At 33.3% G+C, this 25,429-nt stretch overlaps 4 protein-coding genes across 5 annotated transcripts; 2 read left to right on the top strand and 2 right to left on the bottom strand.

The window, feature by feature from the left end:
* The first annotated feature begins 7,671 nt into the window (after positions 1 to 7,671).
* LOC107919941 (delta(24)-sterol reductase-like) lies at positions 7,672 to 11,699 on the top strand. Of its 2 annotated transcripts, XM_041108559.1 has the most exons (4): positions 7,672 to 7,816; positions 8,975 to 9,037; positions 9,523 to 10,797; positions 11,039 to 11,699. In XM_041108559.1, the coding sequence occupies exons 3-4, from the start codon at positions 9,550 to 9,552 to the stop codon at positions 11,480 to 11,482; spliced, it is 1,692 nt and encodes a 563-aa protein (XP_040964493.1). In that variant the 5' UTR covers positions 7,672 to 7,816; positions 8,975 to 9,037; positions 9,523 to 9,549; the 3' UTR covers positions 11,483 to 11,699.
* Positions 11,700 to 12,755: 1,056 nt separating this feature from the next.
* LOC107918391 (protein S-acyltransferase 11) lies at positions 12,756 to 16,751 on the bottom strand. The gene is made up of 4 exons (XM_016847948.2): positions 16,532 to 16,751; positions 14,451 to 14,673; positions 13,552 to 13,850; positions 12,756 to 13,436 (listed from the first exon to the last, which is right to left on the bottom strand). The coding sequence occupies exons 1-4, from the start codon at positions 16,556 to 16,558 to the stop codon at positions 12,948 to 12,950; spliced, it is 1,038 nt and encodes a 345-aa protein (XP_016703437.2). The 5' UTR covers positions 16,559 to 16,751; the 3' UTR covers positions 12,756 to 12,947.
* Positions 16,752 to 18,796: 2,045 nt separating this feature from the next.
* On the top strand, positions 18,797 to 21,190 carry LOC107918390 (laccase-11). The gene is made up of 6 exons (XM_016847947.2): positions 18,797 to 18,940; positions 19,024 to 19,175; positions 19,264 to 19,508; positions 19,596 to 19,724; positions 19,830 to 20,753; positions 20,837 to 21,190. The coding sequence occupies exons 1-6, from the start codon at positions 18,830 to 18,832 to the stop codon at positions 20,965 to 20,967; spliced, it is 1,692 nt and encodes a 563-aa protein (XP_016703436.1). The 5' UTR covers positions 18,797 to 18,829; the 3' UTR covers positions 20,968 to 21,190.
* A 295-nt stretch (positions 21,191 to 21,485) lies between these two features.
* Positions 21,486 to 25,131, bottom strand: LOC107918393 (BTB/POZ domain-containing protein At5g03250). The gene is made up of 5 exons (XM_041109939.1): positions 24,872 to 25,131; positions 24,426 to 24,495; positions 23,420 to 24,353; positions 22,161 to 22,438; positions 21,486 to 22,068 (listed from the first exon to the last, which is right to left on the bottom strand). Exons 1-5 carry the CDS (start codon positions 24,928 to 24,930, stop codon positions 21,598 to 21,600), a joined length of 1,812 nt encoding a protein of 603 aa, XP_040965873.1. The 5' UTR covers positions 24,931 to 25,131; the 3' UTR covers positions 21,486 to 21,597.
* Positions 25,132 to 25,429: the final 298 nt, after the last annotated feature.

Raw genomic sequence — 25,429 nt, 5'->3', positions numbered from 1 at the left:
CGCAAGAAGGAAGAAACTGTAATTTTCTTTTCTTCTCATCTCTACGTTTCTTTTTCTTTTTTCCCTTTGATTACAGAGGAGACCTAAGTCAATCTATTGAAGCATCATTCCTTTGTTGACATATAAGTTATGATATTTGTTGGATTAAATAAGTACAAACAACAAACTCTGTGTGTTGGTTTGATGGTTAGGGAGTTCACTGCCACAAATGTAACCTGAATTCGAGTCGTGCTAGTCACTTTGCTGTTATAATTAAAAAAAGAAAAAGAAAGAGTACAAACAGTATGAGTTTATAAAAGGGAAAAAAAAAATAAAGGAATGCTTTCAATTTGATCATTATGCATATATATTATACTAAACTCATCTTGTTTTACAACTTGGCCTTACTCATTAATGCCAGTGAACTTCTTTTCCGTACTCAAAATAAATTATGTTAAAGGAACAAGCTTTATATGTGGTAATGTGATTCCTTTTTTCAAATCCACTTCTCATTTTGTTGGGGACTCATCTTTCATACTTTTTTTTATTATTCTTGATTAGATTCAAATTACTATCAAAATTATAAAATGTATAAATAAAATAATTTTGTTTTAAATGTTAAACAACAATAAATTCAAACTTATAGATATTTTATTTTATTTTTTTTAAATTATAATAACAGTGTAAAGCTCGAACAATTAATACGACTAACATAACTCAAACCCAGGCCACGCCTGGGCCGGTGAACACCCTTATCATAATACCATCACATGGTGTTCATAGATATTTTATTTTTCGTATATATAAAATACAAATAAATAATGGGTCAAAAAGAATACAAATAAATAAGGTAAATTATCACATTACGTAGTTCGATTATTTTGACCACTCTCGTTAAAATCACAAACGATAAATTGACGTGACAGTTAAAAAAATCATTAATAACAAATTTAGCTTTCAATTTTAGCATATTATATCAATTTAGTCATAATTTTAAAAAATTAACCCTCAAAATTTACAAATAATTTCAATTTCATCCTTATCTTCCTTCCTTTCCTTTTTTTTTTTTTTAAATCTGAGTATGTTTACTTCTCTGCTGATTTGCAAAGAAAGGTGAGCAAATATATAAAGGGAATTGTGTCCCTTTGGTTGCTTGGGGAAAGAAAGCCACTTTGATTCTACAAGAGTTCGGGGTTTTTCAAATTTCTCTTTTTTACTGTGTATTACTAAAAGGAAGGGTCTTCCTCTTGCATATCTAGATATGTGAGCAGCATTTGCTTAAACGATGGTGTTGGGGAGATTTTTATTTTATTTAATATTATATAAATATTAAAACAAAATTTAAATTAATTATTATATATTTTTAAAATAATTACTTAGTTTAAATTTATATATTATTATTATTTGTCAACAATATTTATTTTTATATTTTTAATTTAATATTATATTTTTTGAAATATTTATGCATTTTTATATATTTCTTTAATTTTTTAAAATTAAGATCTAAATGAAATTATTTATAAATTTTGAGAATTAATTTTTTAAAATTATGACTAAATTGATATAATATGTAAATATTGAACATTAAATTTGTTATTATAATCATCATTCCAAAAATTAAAACTTTCAGGAAACAACAAACACTCCTTACAAGTAAAAATAATCTCAAAAATGGACCAAGAAGGACTACTGAAGTATTTGGGTAGACAAAATTAGAAGGATAGACGGCTTTTGAATAGGGAAAGAAACAGGCGGATAATGACAGCGGGATGCGGGGGCAATTCAAGGCGATAATTACGCGTCGCCCACATTTTCTGCACGAAATCGCCCATAAAGATATTGTGATGGACGCCCTGCTTCCCACACGTGCATTTCATTTTCTCAATTTCTATTAAACAAATGATAAACAATTAATTAAAATAAAGAAAAGAAACATCAAAACTGCACTTTATTTCTCAATTCATGCAATTGAAAATTATATATAATATTTTTAAAATATATAAAAATAAATAAATTCATGCACTTAAATATGTATTACCAATATTGAGTTTTTTAGTATTTTTATTTAGGTCGGGCATATGTAAAATTTTCTATTCATTTTTCGGATTGAGCCTAATAAACAGGTCTAAAATTTTAGTTAGATCTAGCGCGGCCCATGAGCACCTTTCCAAATGCAATGTTTTTTATTTTATTTTTATCTTTTTTATGATTGTAATTGAGGAAGAACTTATTGTGCAGTCAGATGCTTTTAGGGTGGATTTGGATGAGCGGTGCGTTTACTTGCGGTTAGTGTAAAAACAGCGGTGACGGTGAGATTATATACTGTAGCGATACTGTAACGTGAGACAAAAAGTAAGCTAAACGCACCGCACCGCACCCAATCGCCCATCCAAATCCACCCTTAGTGTAGTTGTTATGCCACTCATGGTTGTAAGTTTTCGAAAAAATTTGTTAATAAAGTTTTATTGTTAAAAAAATTATCTTTTGTGTATTTTTCTTCAATGATTTTTGTATAAAAAGAAAAATGTATAAGTATATATTAGCTCGCTGATTACTTAATATTTAAATAATATTAAGTTGTATCATGTGTCAGACTATGATGGAGAAGACAACCTATATTAGTAAGTAATCTAAATGGTTCGTACTCTAAGGAATTAAAATTGAGCAAATTGTCTATAAATTCCAATTGGGGAAATATCATGTCTTGGGCATCAAAGTAGATGAGTTCCAAAAAGATAAAAACATATATGCATTTTTTTGGACTAACAATACATTGAATATTGCCTAAGTTGAATTTATCCTAAATTCGTTTATGAATTTATTCACTTGTGACTCTCATGATGTGATTTATCTCAATCTTAAGTAATTGACTATGTGCATATAACTTGTATAATTTAACATACTAAAAACCTGAGTTTAATCTGTGGGGAAGATGGTTAATTACTACCGACACCATCTGAAATCTTTGATGGTTAAAAAGTGAAGTTACAACACTTATCACTATTTTCTAAGTATAGAAAGAAGAACCCAGAAAATGATGGATATCTGATTAAAATAAAAATAAGGTTTGCAAGGCAAAGCTATAGGAAGAAGAAGTGCGGCAGCCATAACAATTAGTTGAGGTTCAAAAAAAGGATCCTCATCTTCAAAATTTTGAGGTTAAAAAAATGTCTTTACATTCAAAAGTATCAAATCTCAAACCCTAATTTCCAATTTCTCCACCATCAATCAACAATTGTTTCTTATTTGATCAGCTCTCTTAGAAATGCTTTCAAAATTGCCCCTTAAAAATCCCAAATCTCTATGGTTGGTTGAATGAGTTTTAAGCAAATGGGCAAAAGATTAAGGCAGTGGAAAAGAACAAAAGAGACTGCTTGATTTACATGAATGGGTTTTGAAGAACTGTAAAATGAAATGGAGTGGCGTGAAAGAAAAAGGACAGCATATCAATTTATTTTCTTCTACTTTTTCTTTTTTTTTTCTTCTCTGTTTTTTGCCCAATTGGGGTTCTTAAATTAGGGTTGTTTAAATGACAGCAAACACTCTAACGTGGCTAGTTGAATCTAGGTCACATTTTCATTATGTCTATAACAGAAAATGAATAATAAAATTAATTTGTTATTTTAAAAGTTGAATGACTGAATTAAAAGTTAAATAAATGTTTTTTCATTAAAATCAAAATTGATTTACTAATTAAAAAAAATTCAAACTTTTCCACCAGGTGAAACCTTAGGCATTGCACGAATGCCGCCACCGTCATCATTGCTCATTACCATCGCCTTTCCTCCAACCAAGCTCATAGTGTCATCTTTCTCCCTTTTTCTTCTTTCTTTCTCGCTTAACTCAAACCCCAAGTAAAAAGCTAGCCACCTTATTTTGTTCTTACTCCTGCTACCTTATTCCGGCATCGGAGCTCCGATTGAAAGCCACCCTTGGGCTCCCCTTTTCCCCTTCCTTCAACTAGTCGACTTAGTTTTTCTAGAAAACCCTAGGAACACGTTTAAGGTTCATTAAAGGTATGAAACTCAAGCTTTCAATCCACCATTGTTCGTCAATCTGACACTGTTAGTGCCCTGCTCTGGCCACCATGGCCACCGTTCGTCAACATCTTCATCACCACCACGTTCCCTGTACTCCGCTATAAGAACCTTGGACCAATCTGGGATGTTGGTCGACAATGAAGTTGGAGCAGCCATTTTTGGGTCTTATGAGCTTCCATCTTTCTCAAAATTTTGTGTTATTTCCATATTAGTGATGGACAATACATTTCCTGACTCTCAAAACATTTCATGTTGAATAATAAATGAATTTTTTAGAAAAGAATAAGAGAAAATGAAAAAAAAAAGGAAATAATTTATTATTAAGGAAAAAATAAAAAATACATGTTGGCATTTCAGTCATTAAAATGACGTGGATTAAGTGTCCACATGTTAGCTTTTATTAGCTCAAACAACCACATCAGATTTTTTTTAACAGAAAACAGTTAAGGGGTTAAGAGTGAGTTTGGATGGGCGGTGCGTTTACCTGCGGTTAGTGTAAAAACAGCAGTGGCGGTGAGATTAGATACTGTAGCGATACTGTAACGTGAGACAAAAAGTAAGCTAAACGCACTGCACCGCACCCAATCGCCCATCCAAACCCACCCTAACTTGAGTGAGGAACTGAAAGTATGGGGTAAAATGATCGAAAAAAATAGTAAAAGGGTTTAAGTGAGAATTTTCCTGTAGTCTTGGGCTAAAAATGATATTAAGCCTTTTAAATATTAACCCACATGTTTTTGTTCAATTATTTTTGTGATATGACATATTTTAGTATTTTCAATATTCATTCTATTATGTTTCAATTACTTCATACAAATACTTCATAATTTGTATAATTTTCTCATAATTCAAATCACCTGTAAATTAATTTATTTAAGAATAAAATTATCAAATAATTATATATTAATATAAATATTATATTAATTAAAATTTTAATCTGATATCAACTATGTAGTGTAATAGTAATGAAGTTCTCTGTTTTTTTTCTCAAATGGTGCCTAAATTATTTTTTTTCCGAAGTTGATACCTTCATTAGTCGAATCGTTAAATGTATTTTAGAAAAGCTTAACCCACAAATTAATACTTAAACTATATTTTTTTTCCAAGTTAATACCTAAATTATTTTTCTTACTCATTTTACACCAAATGTTATATCCATTAAAAAAATTCTAACCAAATAATAAACCACCACGTAATATACACATAAAAATATATTTTTTAATTTTTTATTTCTTTTTTTTTCTATTTCTCCTCCCTCTCTTTTTTTTCTTTCTTCCTTTATAATGTCTAATAATACTAATAATGCTCAAAATTTGTCCTCTCTAGGTCGAGACGTTAATGATTAATTTTGTTTTCGAAATTCACCACATGCTTGCTTAACCTGATGGGATAAAAAAATTTATCCTATTGATCAAAACTAGTGTTTTTAGAATTAGACCAAACCAGTCGGTCGTTCGGATCGAAAACTAGTTGGGATACTAGTCTGGAGATAGGGGTTGAACCGATTGACCTATAGATCGATACAGATCGATTGAACTGATTTATTTATTTATTTATTTTTATGAATTCTTTAAATAATTTATTTGATTGAATGGAATAAATTGATCAAACTGAAAACTAGGGCCTAATTAATTCGACCATCAGTCTGGTCCTAAAGAAAGAAAGAAAAAAAGAAAAGAAAAAATATTTAAAAAATAGTTTTTTTATCATGTGCAAATTTTTAATTGGTTATTTAAAAAAAATGGATTTAAGAATTAAACTAATAGATGTGTTAACTTGGAAAAAAATAGTTTAGCTACCACTCGTGTCTACTAAAAATTTATTTAAGTACCAAAATGAGAAGGCATAACTTAGGTATCAATTTGTGGGTTAAGTTATTTATTTATTTATTTAAATTTAGTGATTTGACTAACAAGATATCAACTTGGGGAAAAAATAAGGCTTAAAGGTGTAAAAAACCCTCAAACTTTTTCAAAAAAAGCAATTAAGCCCCTTTTTTTTACACTCAATTGGGTATTTGAACTGTTAATACATAAAAAAACCCTCAAACTTTTTCAATTAAAGTTAACGGCCCCCAATTTTTTTCAATTAAAGCCATCATGTATCGCAACACAACATGAAATGTGACAAAAATGATAAAAAATAAAAATCAATAAAAATTATATAAAAATTATAAAATGCTTTTTTTTTGGTGCGATAACTTTTATGAGTTTTATATTTCTTTACATTTTTATATTTTTCTTATGACTTTATAAAAGTTTATAAATTTTTTTATATTTCTATATATTTTATATATTTTTAATGATTTTTATAATTTTTTCCTATTTTTAATAAAATTTAAATATTTTTTATATTCTTTTATTAAAACTTAATAAATTTTATTGATTTTTATTTTTTATTAATTTTTTGCCACATGCCACGTCATGATTATGACACGTGGTGGTTTAATTGCAAAAAATTAGGGGCAATTAATTTAACGGTCAAAATGTATTTTTGATATATTTTGACCGTTTAAATACCTAATTTTGTGTAAAAAAAACTTAATTACTTTTTTTTTAAATGCGAAGAACTTTTCTACCATTAAGCGAAAATAAATTAAATATCAAGATGGAAAAAATAGTACAATTTAAGTACTAATTCGTATGTTAAGTACTAATTCGTACTGGTTATTATAATTTTAAAATTTAAATAATAAATAAATAATTATTTTTAAATCCAATTAATGTGGAAAATAATTCTAGTTTAATAAGAAATTTCCTGGTTTTTTTTTCTTTTAAAGATATGTTTAAAAAATAGAAACATAAATAGACACGTGGAATGAATGTAAACGGGGAGTTTGCGATATTTGTGATATTAATTTTTAATAATAGACAAGTGGAATGAATGTAAACGGGGGGTTTGCGATATTATTTTTACTTTTAAAAAGCAGATAACTCTTTTTACATCATATAAAAAAAGTTATTTATCTCAAATTACATTTTAATCACTTATATTTGAAATGTTATATTTTAGTCACTTACATTATCATTTTGTTACGAAGTGTTCATTTTATCATTAAACTTTATTACATCCAAGTTGGTATTTAAAACCTATTTGGACTGTCATTAGGGAGATAATAGAGTTTACCAGTAGAATGACCATTTCGTAACAAAACGATAATATAAGTGACTAAAATATAATTTAAAGCAAATAAAATAAAAAATTATTTCCATTTTATATTTTATATTTTAATAAAACTAAATCATACATGATACATAAGTTTAACAAGCTTCATGCAAGATTCGTGTGGATTTTTTTTGAAAAAAAAAAATCAGTAACATAAGAAACTCCGTCAAAATTTTGTCGTTATTAACTAAAGGCACGTTACGCATAAATAATTAAATACATAAAAAAATATAATTTTCCCACTAATTGCTCACTAATACAAATTTTTTTGTTTTAAAGATAATCACTAATACTTTATTAATAAAGGAAATCACATTTTGATACGTCAGGTGGTCACATGATTTTGGCCTTGTGAAACTGTCAACGCCAGCGAATCTATTGGCCCATCCCCTTTTCAAAATTTATATGATCTGTCTTCGATTTTTTCAAAAAAGTAATTATTTTAATTAATTTATAAATATTCCCCTTATTTTAATTATGTCTAATGTAAATAAAATAAAATAAGATAATAATATATCCGCAACCATTAGCGACACTCTCACAGTACAGTGAAGCTGAGCTCACTATATTTATACTCAACTTCCCTTAGCTCTTCATGATTCCACCTTGTCGGCGGTTCTTTGGAGCTTAAGGTCTTATCATTTCTCTCTTCGCTTGTCTTTCGGTTTGAAATTTTCTTTTATCTGTTTGGTTACCAAGAAAAATGGAGGAAACTGTTATTTTTTTCCCTTTATATATCTACCTTTCAATTTCAACATTTGAATAGTGTTTTTCGTTTTAGTCTTTGTTTGTTTCGGATTTTCTCTTCTCGTTTTAGCCTTTTTTTTGCTGTCGTTGTTACTTGTGTTAGATCTCTGCTTAGTTCCAGTGGAAAATGAGGAAAGATGAAATATTGTTACTGCTACCTTATAATGCTTTGTTTTATGTTCTTAAATTTTGAGAGTACTTTTGATTTCTTCCGTAATTTTTACTATTTTCTTGGAAACAAAAGTATCACTTAGTTTTTAAAAAAAAAAGTAGATCTGCAGCTTTAACAGCGATTGATGGTCTATTTGTTATCTTTTATTTTTCTCCTCCTCTAAGTGCAAGTTGCTAGCCAAGCATGTCTTGGTTAACTGTTGACTGTACATAGAGAAGGAATTTTTTTGTCTTATGTGTTTATTAGACTATTAGAGAAGTAATTGTTTTATGTACATAGAGAAGGAATTTTTTATGTGTTTTCGTCATAGAAATGGTTGAGCCGGTTCGGCTTTTGGGTTATTTTGGAAGACAAAAAGTGAAACCATGGAAAGATCTGATGTCCTGAGCTAACTGGATTAATCTAATACTCTAAATATAATATTTTCATGCGTGGTTTTTATGATGCTGGCAAGACTGTGTCTTGCTGAATGTTTCTGATGTGGATTTTGAGGGAATGAAACATAACCAGTTAGCCATACTAGACTTGTTTTAGGAGTTTTTTTTCTTCTGTTTTAGGAGTTTTTTTTCTTCTTTTTGTAAGTAAAATGTTTATTAATCCAAAAAAAGAAGCAGAAACCTGCTTTAGGAGGTTTGCATTTGTTGTTTGAAGCTTAACTTTCTGTTTTCGTGAATAGTAAATGGATGAAAATCTAATGTGTTGATGTGCAATTTGGTACTGATTGCTTGTCAGCTCGAAACAAGTCAATTTTAGAATTCTCATGTAACTGATGCATCTTTGATGCTATTGAAAATGCCTTTGCAATTTGCTATTTTCTCCTGCTTGAATAATATACTGATCAGTATGTGATTTAAGGAGCTTTTTTCTTCAGAGGATTTGATCTTTGCTTTGCTTCCTATGTGTAAGAGATCGAACCCTTGACATGCATCTCTAGGTATTTTAGTTTTGCCACTTATTTTGTTAACGTCAATCTGATCCTTTTGTGCTAAATGTTTGTCCTGTGCATATTTTTGGATGTATATAGTTTGGTAGAATTACGGGTCCATGAAAATTAAACCTTTTGGGGTTTGTTGTTGCCTCCTCGAACAATGTTGTTTGTAAGGTTTGAACTTGAGTTCTTTCCTTTTGAGTGCAATGTGCCTTATCACTATACTCTCACTTATTGGTGCATGTAAACTTTAATCTCCTAGGTTGACAATGAATGAGTTTTTGGCATTCTTAATCCTTAAATGATAATTTTCTTGGGTTCCTGTGAAGGTTTCACTTTCTAAATCAGCAAGTAAAGTGTCTGGTTTAGTAGTTTATCTCATTTTATCATGAGAAGCTAATCTGTTACTTTTAGAAGTCTGAAAACCCTGAAATGTAAATGCTGTATGGAGTGTTTATATTTATTTAAAACTACTGTCATTGTTGTTGCAGAGGAAGAAGCATTCTTTCACTCCCAAAATGTCAGATCTTCAAGCACCCCTTCGCCCAAAGAGGAAGAAGGGCTTGGTGGACTTTTTGGTCCAGTTTCGTTGGATTTTTGTTATATTTTTTGTCCTTCCTTTTTCAACTCTGTATTACTTTCTCATATATCTTGGAGATGTCAGATCCGAGATGAAGTCCTACAAGCAGCGTCAGAAGGAACATGATGAAAATGTTTTGAAAGTAGTGAAGCGTCTCAAACAGAGGAATCCAAAAAAGGATGGTCTTGTATGCACAGCCCGTAAACCATGGATTGCGGTGGGGATGCGGAATGTAGACTATAAGAGAGCTCGCCATTATGAAGTTGATTTGTCTGCTTTCCGTAACATTCTTGAAATTGATAAACAGAGAATGATTGCAAGGGTTGAGCCACTTGTAAACATGGGGCAGATAACACGTGTCACAGTTCCAATGAATCTTTCCCTTGCTGTGGTTGCAGAGCTCGACGATCTTACAGTAGGTGGTCTCATCAATGGCTACGGGATTGAAGGAAGCTCACACATCTATGGCCTGTTTTCTGATACTGTTGTAGCTTATGAGATAGTTTTGGCTGATGGCCGTGTTGTTAGAGCTACCAAGGACAATGAATATTCTGATCTTTTCTATGCTATCCCATGGTCTCAAGGAACTCTTGGATTTCTTGTTGCTGCCGAAATCAAGCTTATACCTGTTAAAGAATACATGAGACTGACATACACGCCTGTAGTGGGGAATTTGCAGGACCTTGCTCAAGGTTATATGGACTCTTTTGCACCCAGAGATGGTGATCAGGATAATCCAGAGAAAGTTCCCGATTTTGTAGAAGGCATGGTCTACTCACCCACTGAAGGTGTGTTCATGACTGGGAGATATGCCTCTAAAGAAGAGGCCAAGAAGAAGGGGAATAAAATTAACAATGTAGGTTGGTGGTTTAAACCCTGGTTCTACCAACATGCGCAAACGGCCTTAAAGAAGGGAGAGTTTGTAGAGTACATTCCTACAAGAGAATATTACCACAGGCACACAAGATGTTTGTATTGGGAGGGGAAGCTCATCCTTCCATTCGGAGATCAATGGTGGTTTAGGTTTCTCTTGGGCTGGTTGATGCCACCCAAGGTTTCCTTGCTCAAGGCTACTCAAGGTGAATCTATAAGAAACTATTACCATGAGATGCATGTGATTCAAGACATGCTTGTTCCTCTTTACAAGGTTGGGGATGCCCTTGAGTGGGTCCACCATGAGATGGAGGTAAATTTTATGTTATTGCCTTGTTTTTCCTTTCATTACCTCATTATTATTTTATGTTACAATTATTCCATCTCTCACTCTTAATGTTTTTCTTATGATGAAATGACTGTTTTGTGGGTTACCTTGATTGTGAAAACACAAGAAAGATTGGAATGTCATCATGGATAATTTCCTGATTGAACCCATTTAAATTTGTAACTTAAGATCTTAATGATGCTTGTATAAAATGTGGATTCTCCAGATCTATCCCATTTGGCTCTGCCCGCACCGACTGTTCAAGCTTCCTGTCAAGACAATGGTGTATCCTGAACCAGGCTTTGAGCAGCATCGCAGACAAGGCGACACACCATACGCTCAGATGTTCACCGATGTTGGGGTGTATTATGCTCCAGGCCCTGTATTGAGGGGTGAAGTATTTGATGGTGCAGAGGCAGTTCGTAAATTGGAGCAATGGCTGATCAAAAACCACAGTTTCCAGCCACAGTATGCAGTGTCGGAGCTCAACGAGAAGGATTTCTGGAGGATGTTCGATGCTGACCTGTACGAGCATGTGCGTAGGAAGTACGGAGCTGTGGGAACGTTCATGAGTGTGTACTACAAATCCAAGAAAGGAAGGAAGACCGAAAAAGAGGTCCAAGAAGCGGAACAAGCCCACCTTGAAACTGCGTATGCAGAGGCTGATTAGTAAGCATGGGGGAGTTTGGTAGAAGTTATGTGAATCTTTGCATTGTCTTTGTTGTCTCTTTAATTTAGTATTTGCTTTCAGCGATGGTATTATGTGGGGTCGGAACTGATGTTATGGGATAGGTTTAAGCAGTGGTTGTTGTGGAATGATTTATGGCTTTAGTTTAGCTATTATGGATAGACTTATGATAACGAGAGGCTTCTGTTTTTAGCTCTCATATTTGGCTGCGCCTGCTTCTATCACTCCAACATTACCTTTCAACAAAAAATTGCTATTGCTGGTTTGTTGGTTCTCGCGCACCAACATGCTTTCACTATTACGGAGTACAATTCAATTAGGGAATTATTAAAAATTTATTTTATTTGTAAAATAAATTATATGACTATATGGTTTTTTTATACTTTAGTAAAAATTAAAATTTTATCGATTTGAACCAAAAACATTATGTTTTTACCATTTGAACTCGATTTTTTTATTTTTTATATAAATTTTAATAAATATATTTATTATATAAATTTGTATATATATATTAATAATATGATTGGTTGAGTTGGTGTCACAAATTAACTCGATATTAACATTGGATTGATGACAGCACAATAAAAAATAACTGTATTTTTAATCTGATATATTTTTATATTTAAATTGCATTTTACTCACAATCTAATCTTTTTTTTTATTTTAATATAATATATATTTCATGTGTTATTATTAATTAGTTCCAAACGTTCATTATTTGTTGTATGTTATTTTTAAACATATCTCTATATTCTAAAGATATGATTTTCACCCGCATATACATGTGATAAAATTTCTAGTAAAAACTAATAATTTAAATTCCATCATTTTTGAAGATAAATTAAAGGAAACATTTCTTTTTGTTTTTCGGTTTAAATTTTAAGTTAGTCTCAAAATTTTAAAATTGAGTGAAATATTAATATTTATATCAATTAAATAGTTGTTAGCTTAGATATCCTAATTGTTCATTCAATTAATTACTCTTTTTCAACATTATTTGATACACATGTTTTAAATAAGTCTAACGTGATTGTTTAAAATTTAATCACCAAATTATATCTAAATTAATTTTAAAATTTAATTGTTACAATATGAATATTTTAATATTCATTTAAAATTTAGAAATCAATTTAAAGATTAAATCCTGTCTAATCAAATTAACCCTGGATTAAATGAATTATTTGGAAACTTCTTTGCAGAAGTGAGATGGGCAGAGCGAGCGATAATCGGATCCTCTGCAACGCACAAAAAGATGTAAAAGAGGAAATGGCGCTCTTACACGGCTTATCCTTTTTAACAGACTGTTATTATCTGCCAATACAAAAAACTACAATGAAATTCATCAATCACTGAAGCCGTCACATCATCGTCATGAATGGAGTATATCTAAAAAGTCGGAAGCTTTCAATCTCTTTCGTGTGAGTGTGTGTGTGTATATATATATATATCACTTGGCGTGTCTTTTAGGTGAATTTCGTAGGGTAGGCAGATATCTGAAAATAGAATATGGACAGCCAAAAAACCTGAAAATATTTTGGCAATCTTTTTCTTCAATGTGATCACCTCCACTACCCTGTGAGCTTAAATGGCTGAGGTAAGTTTTGCCTTCGTATATATAACATAGCTGCTGCCACAGCAGAACACTTAAACCGATCTGCAACGAAACACTCGAAACAAATAGATAAACAAGAATAAGACCCCTGGCTGAAAGTTGGACCGCTGAGCTCACCAAAGCAAGCATAACTTCCTTGAATGCTCGAATTGCCAAATCTCTGCCGGAACCATTCAAGTGCCCAAGGGATCTGTACTTTACTGGTGGCCAGATATGTAACCCGGCATACGCAGATAAGAATGAAATGTAGATTGTACTGAAAACAGCTGAAAAAAGGAAGGCAATGAAATGCCGATGATTTGCTGCACCAACGCAGTTCCCTATCTGTATGCAACAAAAATCAATCCCGACTTCAAAAATTAATATTGAATACTCTGAGAAACCTTCTTGTTTACCGTACATTTTGCATCTACACTTTCAGAATATGCTTAATACTTACAAAAGGACAGTGATGATCCATGTCTAGAACACATGTTCCACACGAACGGCAGTGATGCGCTCTTGGTGATTTCGGTTTCACACAATAGTGGCAGAAGGTATAATTTTCGAGGTCACCTTTCCCTACAACTGGATAGCTACCCCACAACACGGTTGGAGGTGTGCTGGCACATCGGAATGCAGATAAGCTGAAGGTTGAAACAGTAGTTGCAGCCAAAATCGCTGTTAAGATGTAATGAAATATCCCAAAGGTATAGCTGACAGAGAAAACAAACCAATGCACCGCCCATACTCCCCCACCTGCAATTTCATGTCAACATATTATGATCAGAAATATAAAAATTCATGAAACATTATTAGTGCAGTTAGTAACAAGCTGGATGTCGTCCTATTAAAAGAAGGATACAATTAAATTCAGCAGCAGCAAAAGAATCGACTACGTGGATATACATGATAAAATATTTCTTAAACATCTGAGATCTAACTATGAATCTAACTACACAAAAGTTTCCACAATATTTTTCGTAAACAACTAATCCAATATAATACTATTGTCAAAATTCTTAAACATTTATTTTTCACTTCAAAGTCACCCATGAAAACTTATAAGCAGATGATTTTCCAATGTTAATCTTGACAGCTCCATTTTGGAATAACTATTTTTGTAAATTGAACAGTGAATTTGGAAAGTTAAAATAGTCAAGTCCAGAAATTCTGAGGTTGAGATTGAGCAAAAACAAATACAAGGGATGATTTGAAAACTAAATGCAGAGCTTCAGGGTATCAATTGTAATTTCCTAATACTACTTAAACCTCAAGTCACACTGAAGATGTGCCTTTTAAGTGGAGAGTTTCAACTATTATATAAACCACAATGGAAGAGAGAGAGAAAGAGCATACATATCAAAAAGAGCATAAATACGGAGAGAATCGTAACAAAGCAACGGTCTTGCAAGCGCCTCCCCCAAAGACACTTGGTTTCGGGTTTATTTACATTTTGACTTGTAATGGCTCCACACCAACCACACTTGAAAACAGGTGCATGAGTTGGAAGGAGGAGACGCAATCCACAACCCCAGCATATAGTTGCACGATCCTCATTGACTGTTGTTACGAAATAATCCTACAAAAGTCGAAAACTGTTTAGTATTCTTCAGTCACCTGATTAAGGAAATCCACTTTTTCATTGTACTTGCCCATAAAAATACAAATTTCAACAGATACAATTTTTATACCTGTCTCAACCTCTATATTTGGAGATTGGAAGTGACACACAAAACACTCAATCTCAATCTGCTTTTTTATACAATTTTTATATCAATCTCAACCTCTATATTTGGAGATTGGAAGTGACACACAACCACTCACTTATGCTCCACTTTCAGTATAATAACATAATTTATTTTCTTCCTCACATTTTTTCCCTTTAGGATTCCATCAAATGGTTTTTCATAAATGTTATCAATCAAATCCACAACTGCTCAATCGCCATAGAAAACAAGATCATACAGTTACATATTCGAAGTGGTTTTTACATTTCATGTTGCATTTTTTAATCATTCACTTTGCACTTTCTTTTCCTAAATAAAATCCGACTTTTTATATCTTTAAATCTTTTCTTTATTTCCTTCAATCTTTTACAGGAAAATAGCATATCAAAGAAATGACAGGGAAAAACTTCAGACGTTTTACTTCTATCATTAATTTTAGTTTAAATTTAATAAATTATCTGATAAAACAGCTCAGCAGATAGAACTTGTTTGATATTCCGCAAATAAATGTAAAAAGCATAAGCAAGAGCAAGACTGAAGTTCTCTACATGTTTTTGTAGAAAAAAAAGGTAAAATAAACCAAATCCTACCAACCCCTTCATTTCAGAATGCCGGAAAAAGTCCTAGAGATTACTTAGAATGCAGATAAATTTCAATAGTCAGAACAGGAAATAGAGCATGAAATGCTATACCATCTAGAAGGGCAATATGCTGGTGATAGTTTCATTTTCCTTTATTTTAAATGGATTCATCAAGGATTCTTAGATTAGGGTTCTTAACTATACTAGGTAGAAATTTAGTGGTAGTTTATGTTTATTTTACTAAGGTAGTCTGCTGTGTTGTACAGTTATACCATGACCACTGAATTTCTAGGAGGAATAATATCTACCTGTCTTTTTCAAGTTTTTTTCCCCTTCTTTTTTAGGGTTTGAGCTTTGATTGTTTTTCCTTCCTAGATTACAGGAAACACACAATTTGCATTGTGCAATTCAAACTTAATTTTAATAACTAAGTTTTTTATGTGGAATTACTATGAAATAAAGCAACATACAACTACAAATTAAATATACTGTTTAACATTTAACCATAACTTCATCACCAAAAAATAAATAAAAAGTAAGCAAATAAAACATCCTACTTATATAGCTTAATTATATCTACACAAAACTAATAATAATAAATAATAACAAAAGTAACATTATAAATTGAGCAAGCTAATTTTTCCCTTTCCAGACTGCAAGAAACACACGCAATTTGGATTGAACAATTCAAACTTAATTTTAACAACTAAGTTTTTTTTTAACAAAATTAATTCAACTACCTCATAATTCAATTAGTTTTCAAGCAAAATTTGTGTGCAAATTACTATGAAATAAAATCAAAAGCCTACTACTAATGAAATATACCGATAAACATTCAAGCAAAACTAAAATTCCTTCATCACATCAACAACAACAAAAAAAAAATCCTACTTATCATCCAACTTAATTACATAAACACAAGACTAATAAATAATAACAAAAATGGCGTTATAAGTAGAGCAGGCTTCTTTTTAAAAAGGTAAAACAGAACACAAGAAATAGAAAAGTAAAAATTTAAAAAAGAAAAACGATATGAAACAAAAAGAGGAAAAAAGATCTTAGAACTACGATGAAAGGAAGAGGGAACAGAAGAAAATAAAAGGAAAAGAAGAAGAAAAATAGAAGTAACCTTGCTGGACTCAGCCGACTCAGCCATGTTCTTCGAGCTTTTGTTTTTCTCGGTGAATTACTTATTGTTGTGCGGTATTCTTATCACAGTTCATTTCTAATATTTTACTCAACTCGAGAGAGGTCGTGTCCCTTCTTCCTTCCTCACTTTTGCTTGGTTGAAATCGGAAAAACATTTGAAAATTATTAGATTTGGAATTTGGAGATTAAAACAATAAGATTAATCAATTAAAAAAATCCACTTCGTGTTCTTTTTTAAAATCACGATGGGCCTTAGCCCATTATCCACCAAATTTTGCATTTTCAGAAAATTGACTTTGTTTTTTTAGGGAATTGAGCTAAAAATATTTGGATATTTCTTAATTTGATTTAATTTTTTTTAAATTGAATTGAGTGAAATGAAAGGGCAAATTACCAAAAAAAGTTCTTTTTTTTTTAAATTTATCGAAATGGGCCCTTTATGTAATTATTTACCGGAATGGTCCGTTTTCCGCGAAATCACGTCCACGTCAGCGCGATGTCAAGGTACGCGCCAGGAAATCGCGTCCACGTAAGCGTGATTTGCTGACGTGGACACTAATCGCGCCCCCTAGGACGCGATTTGCTGACGTGGCATGAACAATTTATGTTTTTTAGCTTGGAAAACTTTGAAATGTCATAACTTTTCGCTCGGTTGTCCGATTAAGACGAATTTTTTTTGATTTCGAATAAATTTTCGAGATCTATGTGCTGAAAAACAGCCGAAGGCGGTTTGCCGCAGTTTTCATCGAAAAAGATCCTTTTTGCCCCTAAATTTTGATTTTTTCGGTTTAAATAAGGAAAATAATGATTTGAATGTTTCAAAATTCAATTTTAAACCGAAAAAATCGAAATTTAGGGGCAAAAAAGGATCTTTTTCGACAAAAACTGCGGCAAACCGCCTTCGGCTGTTTGTCAGCGCTTAGATCTCGAAAAGTTATTCGAAATCAAAAAGAAATTCGTCTCAATCGGACAACCGAGCGAAAATTTATGGCCTTTCAAAGTTTTCCAAGCTAAAAAACATAAACTGTTCATACCACGTCAGCAAATCGCGTCCTAGGGGGTGCGATTTGTGTCCATGTCAGCAAATCGCGCTTACGTGGACGCAATTTCCTGGCGCGTACCTTGACATTGTGCTGACGTGGACGCAATTTTGCGGAAAACAGACCATTCCTGTAAATAATTACATAAAGGGCCCATTTCGGTAAATTTAAAAAAAAAGGGTTTTTTTGGTAATTTGCCCTAGTTTAAAAAAAATATCACATAAATTTTTTTAATATTTTATTAAACCTTATAAAACACCGATCAATTTCTCATCTTACTTGTAAAGTTCAAAATTTCCGTTAATAATGTATCAAATATTTTCTCTTAAAAACATAGTTAATAATAAAACTATTGATGAAGGTAATATTACGAATTAATTTTAAATAAATGTTAAAATACACCAACTTAGTTAAGTAAGGAAATATTGCAATAATGCAATTACATAAATACAAATGGGATATTTAAGTAATTATCCACTTCTCATAATTTAATCCCTCATTTTTAGGTTAGCAAAAAAAATCGAGAAATTAAAAATTAATCTATATCAAATTGAAGTATTTGAACAGTTTATGTAATAAAAAACCAGTGATTATTTGAACCAAAGTAAATTATGATGAATGGTTCAAAAAATTTTACAAAAAAATCGAGCCTCATCTCGTTTTATAGATTCTAGTTAAGAGTATATTGTGAGGAAAATTACATTTTTGTACCCAAAATTGGGATTCAAACCCCTTTTGCATCATATTAAATATGCAGTTTAATCCTTGAGGAGGAACCAGCTTAATGGTTATGTTACAAAATCACAGTAACTTCATCATACAGCGGCTGGTCGCTATCTATCACCCACCAATCCATCTCTACCGTCCTTAACCTCCAGTAGGCAAAACCAGCAGCCAAGCAATCAAGATTGCAAGGCAAAGCAATAGTTTTTGGTGACTGCTAGGCCTTGCTGTTAAGCATAATCCTTATAATAATAGATTATTAAAATCATGTTAGCTTCTTGGAGATTCCCATATTTTTATTATTTATCCTTTTATGCACATAGTTAACGAACAATACATGGATATCTCAACTTCTTACAATGGTTGCTTCCAAGGTATATGTAAACACTGAACTACCAACACTTTATTATTAACCAACCTTATGTTTCTAACACTATAAGTATCAATGTGATTCTTTCAATTCCAGCACACACACACAGAGACACAAAAAAAAAATCATAAGCATTTACAAAAAAATGGCAATGCAGCTTGATAGTTGCTTTGGGTCATTTTTTCTCTGCATTTTCTGCTTTGCTTGGTTTCTGACTTTTCCAGCTGAAGCTGCAGTGAGGAAGTATCAATTTGATGTGGGTGTTCTATTTTTTATTATTATAATTTTCGGAAGGGTTAAGGGCTTTATCTAACTCTTTGTTTGTACTTCTGGGTTCAGATAAGAGTCAAGAATGTAAGCAGGCTTTGCCATGCAAAACCAATTGTCACGGTGAATGGAAGATTTCCAGGACCAACCATTTATGCTCGAGAAGGCGATCGAGTTCTCGTCAAGCTAACCAACTATGCAAAATATAACATTTCCATTCATTGGTATGTCTTTTACATCCATCTCTAATCTATCTTTATGCACAACATATGGAAATGGTTGAATCAACTTATTGTTTATGTCTATATCCAGGCATGGGTTAAAGCAATTTCGTAATGGTTGGGCTGATGGACCTGCATACATAACACAATGCCCTATCAAGACCGGACATAGTTACACCTACGACTTTAATGTCACAGGACAACGAGGAACATTATGGTGGCATGCACATATTTTGTGGCTACGAGCTACGGTCTATGGTGCCATTGTCATTATGCCGAAAGAAGGAACAATGTTTCCATTCCCTAAACCTCATAAAGAAACTGAGATAATCCTAGGTTTGTAATGGGGTTAAAGTCACTAATATTTCAAAGTTCTTTGATATAGAGAAATGGAGTATTTAACAGCCTAAGTTTTATATGCAGGGGAGTGGTGGAATTCAGACGTTGAAACACTTGTAAACCGAGCCAATAAGATGGGGTTGCCACCACCAACGTCTGATGCTCATACGATTAATGGGAAACCAGGGTCTCTCTTTCCATGTTCGTTGAAACGTAAGTTTTAGCTTCATGGTTTAGACCAAAAAGAACAACTTTTAAGAAATGATCATCTTCAAGAATTATGCTAATGTAATGCAATGTGACTTGTTTCAATTTTAGATACCTTCTCGATGGAGGTTGAGGCAGGCAAAACTTACTTGTTACTGATTATCAACGCTGCACTCAATGATGAACTGTTTTTCACGATCGCGGGTCATAACATGACTGTGGTAGAGATTGATGCTGTCTACACCAAGCCCTTCACAACCAGGGTCATCCTAATCGCGCCAGGTCAAACTACCAATGTTCTAATCAAAGCAGATCAACCTCCAAGTCGATATTTCATGGCAGCCAGGCCTTTCAAGGATGCACCGGTTCCCGTGGATAACAAAACTGTTACAGCAATTCTACATTACAAAGACATCCCGAAGACTGTTATTCCATCCATGCCCAAATTGCCTGCACCAAACAACACCAATGTGGCCATAAGCTATAACAAAAGACTTAAAAGCCTAAATACCCCACAATTCCCGGTAAAAGTCCCACTAAAAGTCGACCGCCATCTATTTTACACAATTGGTTTAGGTGCAAACCCGTGTTCAAGTTGTCAAAATGGTACACAACTCACAGCTTCATTGAACAACATTACCATTGTGATGCCAAAGGTTGGTCTTCTGCAGGCTCATTATTTCAACATCAAAGGAGTATTTAAAACTGACTTCCCCGACCAACCTCCGGTCCCATTTAACTACACTGGTGCTCCACTTACATCAAACCTTGGCACTTCATTAGGAACAAGGCTCAGCAAGGTGGCTTTCAATTCCACCGTTGAGCTGGTATTACAGGATACAAACCTCCTCACGGTGGAGTCACACCCATTCCATCTTCACGGTTTCAATTTTTTCGTTGTCGGAAGTGGTATTGGGAACTTCAATCCCTCCAAAGACCCTGCTAGGTTCAACCTCGTCGATCCCCCGGAGAGAAACACAGTTGGAGTGCCAGCCGGAGGATGGACAGCTATAAGATTCAGAGCTGATAATCCAGGTAATTTCTCACATATATGACCCTTTCAATAAATAGTTTTGGAGCTTATCGAACATACTCAGGCTTTTTGGACTAATTTGCAGGAGTTTGGTTTATGCATTGTCACTTGGAGCTGCATACAATGTGGGGTCTAAAGATGGCCTTCGTGGTCGAGAACGGGAAGTCACCGGAAGAGTCTATTATACCACCACCAATGGATCTTCCACCTTGCTAGAACATTGCAAAAAACGATTATTAATTCTTTCTTGATGAACACATTTTATGTATTTATTTCTTCTTTTCTTCTAAACTAAACTGCTCCCCTTGTGCAGTTCCAGGCTATTCTTTCGGGATCAAAATATCCCATGATCATAATGCCTTATTTGAGATTGTTTTCCCCATTTATGGGATACCGAGTTTCATCAATGAAGCTTTCATACACTGGCTCCATAATAGTCCTTTCATTTTCTCCATTAGATTACTCTGGTTGTCCAATAATCAAGTGACTACAGAAGGGAGAAAAAAAAAGGGATTGAGTGATCCACAAAACTAATGCAAAATTCTTAAAAAGTGTTGGTGCGGGGATAAAATAAACTTACAAAAAGTTAACAAAATTTTTAATGTGTGGATCAATGTCATCTTCTTTAAGACTCTGTTCAGCTCTACGTTTTGCATGGACGGAAACAATTCACTGAAATACGAAAGATGGTGGAAAATAGAAAGAAATTTTGTTGCATTTATATATTGTTCTAACAAAAACAATCAAGATATTGTTGCATTTATATGCCAGAAATTAAACGAAGTTTTTCAATTAGTTGACCTTCAAAGTTTCAGTTGCCACTACCTCAATATTTTCACAAAATTGTTATCTGTTTACAGTTGATGGGGGGATTGCTCTTAGATTCGAAGGCTTCGATCTTTTTGAGCAACAAGATTGTGACTTACTAAATCCTAACCTTCTAGTGAAATTCTTCCAACTTCTCTTATACTTCACCAGCTTCCGGAGCTCCTCTTTCATACCCGAACAATCTTTTTCCAGCTCGGAAACTCGATGCGTCACATCATCCTCCCCATCGGTTGCATGATGAGACCCATCTTTCTTGAGTCCAACGTTTCCACTGGGATTTGCTGAGTTTTCAAGATTGTCAGAGACGAAGAACCATCCAGAAATCGACTTACGAAGTCGTAGTTGTTCGAAGAAGAGTACTTGGACAATTACTCGAAGCGGTAGCCTCTCGTTCTGGGCTGCATGTGTACTAGCATCCAATGAGAGCTTTTGACAGTTCATCAGTCTACATAGTTGCTCTCTCTCGGGATCCGTAATCCATGGATGTGCCTGTAAATGCGAAATATGTAAAACGAATCAGGGACTGGACCCCTTAAGAATTAACAAAATTGAAATATAGAAGCCAGGGGAGATAATATTACCTTCAAATACATATCAATGGCATGATAGAGGCCATCATCAAGCGGTCTTGCATAATCCGGGATGCTAGAAGCAAGAGCCTCGAACTTTGGAAGCTTGAAATTAACATCCGGTGCTACTTCAGCTAAAAATCCGTCTATCAGCCTAGCCACCGTTGTCATTGGCGCCATTGAATTGGATTCATTCGTTAATTGCCCCTCCTCAACTATGTTATCCGGAGTTGCTACAGCCGCAGCCTGCTCTTCTAAGAAGAAATGATCAAGTATCCTCTGAACACAGTCTATATCGTAAAGTGATACGGGGTTGCGCGCGGACCAAGATCGAGTTGCCAAGTCACGAGAAACTCCTACGAAAACCCTAAACAATTAAATCTGAAACGAAACAGAAAATTAAAAGATTAGATTTTTGAATTTTCAGATCTGAAATAAAATCCTCAAATCAGCAAAGAATTAAATTGAGAATAGAAATAAGGGTTAGGGTTCTTGAAACCCTCAAGGAGATTGTGATTCTGCCCAATTGAACACCAAGATAGTTTTCCCCAAATTTCGACAATCTAATTTCACCCAAAAAGAGTATGGAAAAACCCTAGAAATTGGGGATTTTTGGGCTGATTCCTTAAGATAGAAAAAGGCTGAAAACACAATAAGAATAGAAAATAGATTAGATAATGATTCAGCACAAGTAGAAATAAAGAAAGAATTGACAGTAAGAAATTAAAAGATAAGTCCTAAGAAGCCTTGAAATCTCGAAAGATCTCACAACTCCCTTCAAACGGCTCTAATCTCCCCTCCAAAGAATATCAATGGCAAGAAGAAGGTTGAAGATGGCTCCCACAATCAAAAAGATTGTTAAAACAACTTCTAAAGAAAACTCAAGAGAAAATCCTTGAAGAACTCAAAGAGAATTTTCACTCAAATCAAATCTGAAATTTTCAATGTAATTGTAATGTAGGGTGGCTGGCCAAGCCATATAAATAGGCCTTTCAAATGTTTTCCTAATTTAATTAGAACACTAAAACTAAAACTAAAAAAAACTCCTAATTATTTTAATATGGAAATTCGGCCAAGGATCTTTTATTTGGGACTCTTGGACTGAATATAAAAATTTAAACTAAATAAAATAAATAAATAAAAATAAAACTTTACAATTTGGGCCACTTTGACAATTTGGCCTGATTTTCAACTAAGTATGGGTGGATTTCTTGATTGGGCTGGGAATTTGCTTATTGGGCATTGCCTTCAAGAATTTGGGCTTTTGTGACTCGTATCATAAAGGGTCTCAGAATGACCCATATTTGGTATAAGCAAGTCAACAAGTGAAGCTTGATCCAACTGTGCTCCAACCCTCTTCTCCAAAATTTCCCGGCACGATGGACTTGCATGCAGTACCATAGCCGTACGAAGGAGTCTAATGAGAAACTTGGTTGATGTGACTCCCTTCTTGTTAGGAATTAACCCCACAATCTCTTCCAAGAGAGCCCTTTGTCCGGATTCTGAAGGATTCAGAATATTTGGCCCGGGGTTTGCATCGTCGAAGCTCGATTGTCGATTCATCAAGGGCAGATACCTCCTAGCATAGTATACCACTGATGCAGCAATGCTCTCAGGCCTCATTCCTCTTGATTCAATGGCTAAAATCAGTCTTCTATATAGTGGTAAACTAAGGAACGTTACATCTTCGTACCACCAGTTGTCACTCGTAGGTTTCGTCTTGGTCATGGTCGATATTCCGTTCCATAAGCTGGTGGTTTCAGGACTTTGATTGCTCTTGCGTCCCGCCAAAGGCCAGCCAAATAAACTTGGATCTGCACAAGCCTTGGTTGCCAACGAATCAATGCACCTGGACACAATGTGAAGGTCTTCAGCATGTGCCATAACTTCCTCACATGCTTCAAGAGCTCGTATTGAATCCGCCCAATTGCCGAGCACTTCGTTAAGGAAAGACTCTGTTTGCGATATGAGATTCCCTTTTCCATATTCATCGGTCATATGGAGATACTCTGCAGCACAACGAACACTAACTACGTTTTGTGCATTGAGTTCTATCTTAACACCATAGCAAAACTTGGATATAAGCTCAAAAGCTATGGCTCCACCAGGTAAATCATCAAGCCTCAGACTAAAACTTGCTCCATCACCATTAGAACACTCTTCAATAAGCTTCCTTAGTAATCTACTTCTCGAAAGCAATGGAAACTGCAAATTGGTGTCGAGATCGAATCAACTTAGCATCCATTTCAAAGACAAAATATAGATAAAATAACACACCTTATGGAGCTGGAAAGACATTTCACCAATGTTAATGTTAACATCACTAGGAAGTCCAGATGTACAGATCCTGAAAAGAAAATAACCATAATCCAGATCTATGAATCCCAACATTGCGGTAAGTCCGTACGTTCTTACCGTCTCATTGTGCCTTTTAGTTCAATGATTGTTCAAAATCCAACACACCATGTTTGCTAAGGCTCTCATTAACAAGACATTCTACTTATAACAAGTCTGACATAGACCAAGATTTGTCTAGGATTTTAGGTCAAATTCAAATTATTTATCATAAAATGTTAAAATCTACAATGCTATCAAGAATACGATTAATGCATGCATAGTACACAACCTTAAAGAATTGCACACCAAAAGTCAACAGTGTTTAATGCAGAAACTTATAAAATAGCAAAAACCCACTTCTTTCTTTTATATATAAAAATGCTTACCAAGAATTACCTTCACGATGAAATGCTTCAGACTTAGAACCCAACCTCAAAATTGCCATTATGGTTTGTAGTTTCTTAAAATGGACAACCTTGAAAGCATGAAGAAAAAAACAAGACACAAGAATGAATAAAGAACCATTGTCAACTTGAAAGAAAATAATTAAGGAAAAAAGAAAAATAGTAAGTTGGCGAGTCTAAAGCAAAGACGTGAAGAAATATAAGGAAGTGGTTCCATTTGGCTTCCTTAGGAGTTAGCACTTGACTTTCGTCTCCTTCTTTATCTCGCATTTATTTAAAATCATTCATTTCTATCCATTTTCACTTTCTTATATTTCAACAAGTTAATTCATTTAAACCACTAATTTTTGCTAATTACTTGTATATAAATAATTAATGATAATGCTTAACAATCTTATCAATCGGAATAAATTCTTAATTTTTTATAAAGTAAAAAATTGTGAAATTAAAGTAGTACTGATTGTTGTAAAACCAAAATAGTAGAGATTGTTCTGTTTTTGTAAAACAAAAGATTGGAGTTAATGATTAAAGAATAATATT

This window comes from Gossypium hirsutum, chromosome D13 (assembly GCF_007990345.1).
Source record: "Gossypium hirsutum isolate 1008001.06 chromosome D13, Gossypium_hirsutum_v2.1, whole genome shotgun sequence".
Classification (NCBI taxonomy): Eukaryota; Viridiplantae; Streptophyta; class Magnoliopsida; order Malvales; family Malvaceae; genus Gossypium; species Gossypium hirsutum.
The sequence above is the reverse complement of the archived record's forward strand: the minus strand, read 5'-3'. Positions and strand labels throughout refer to the sequence as shown.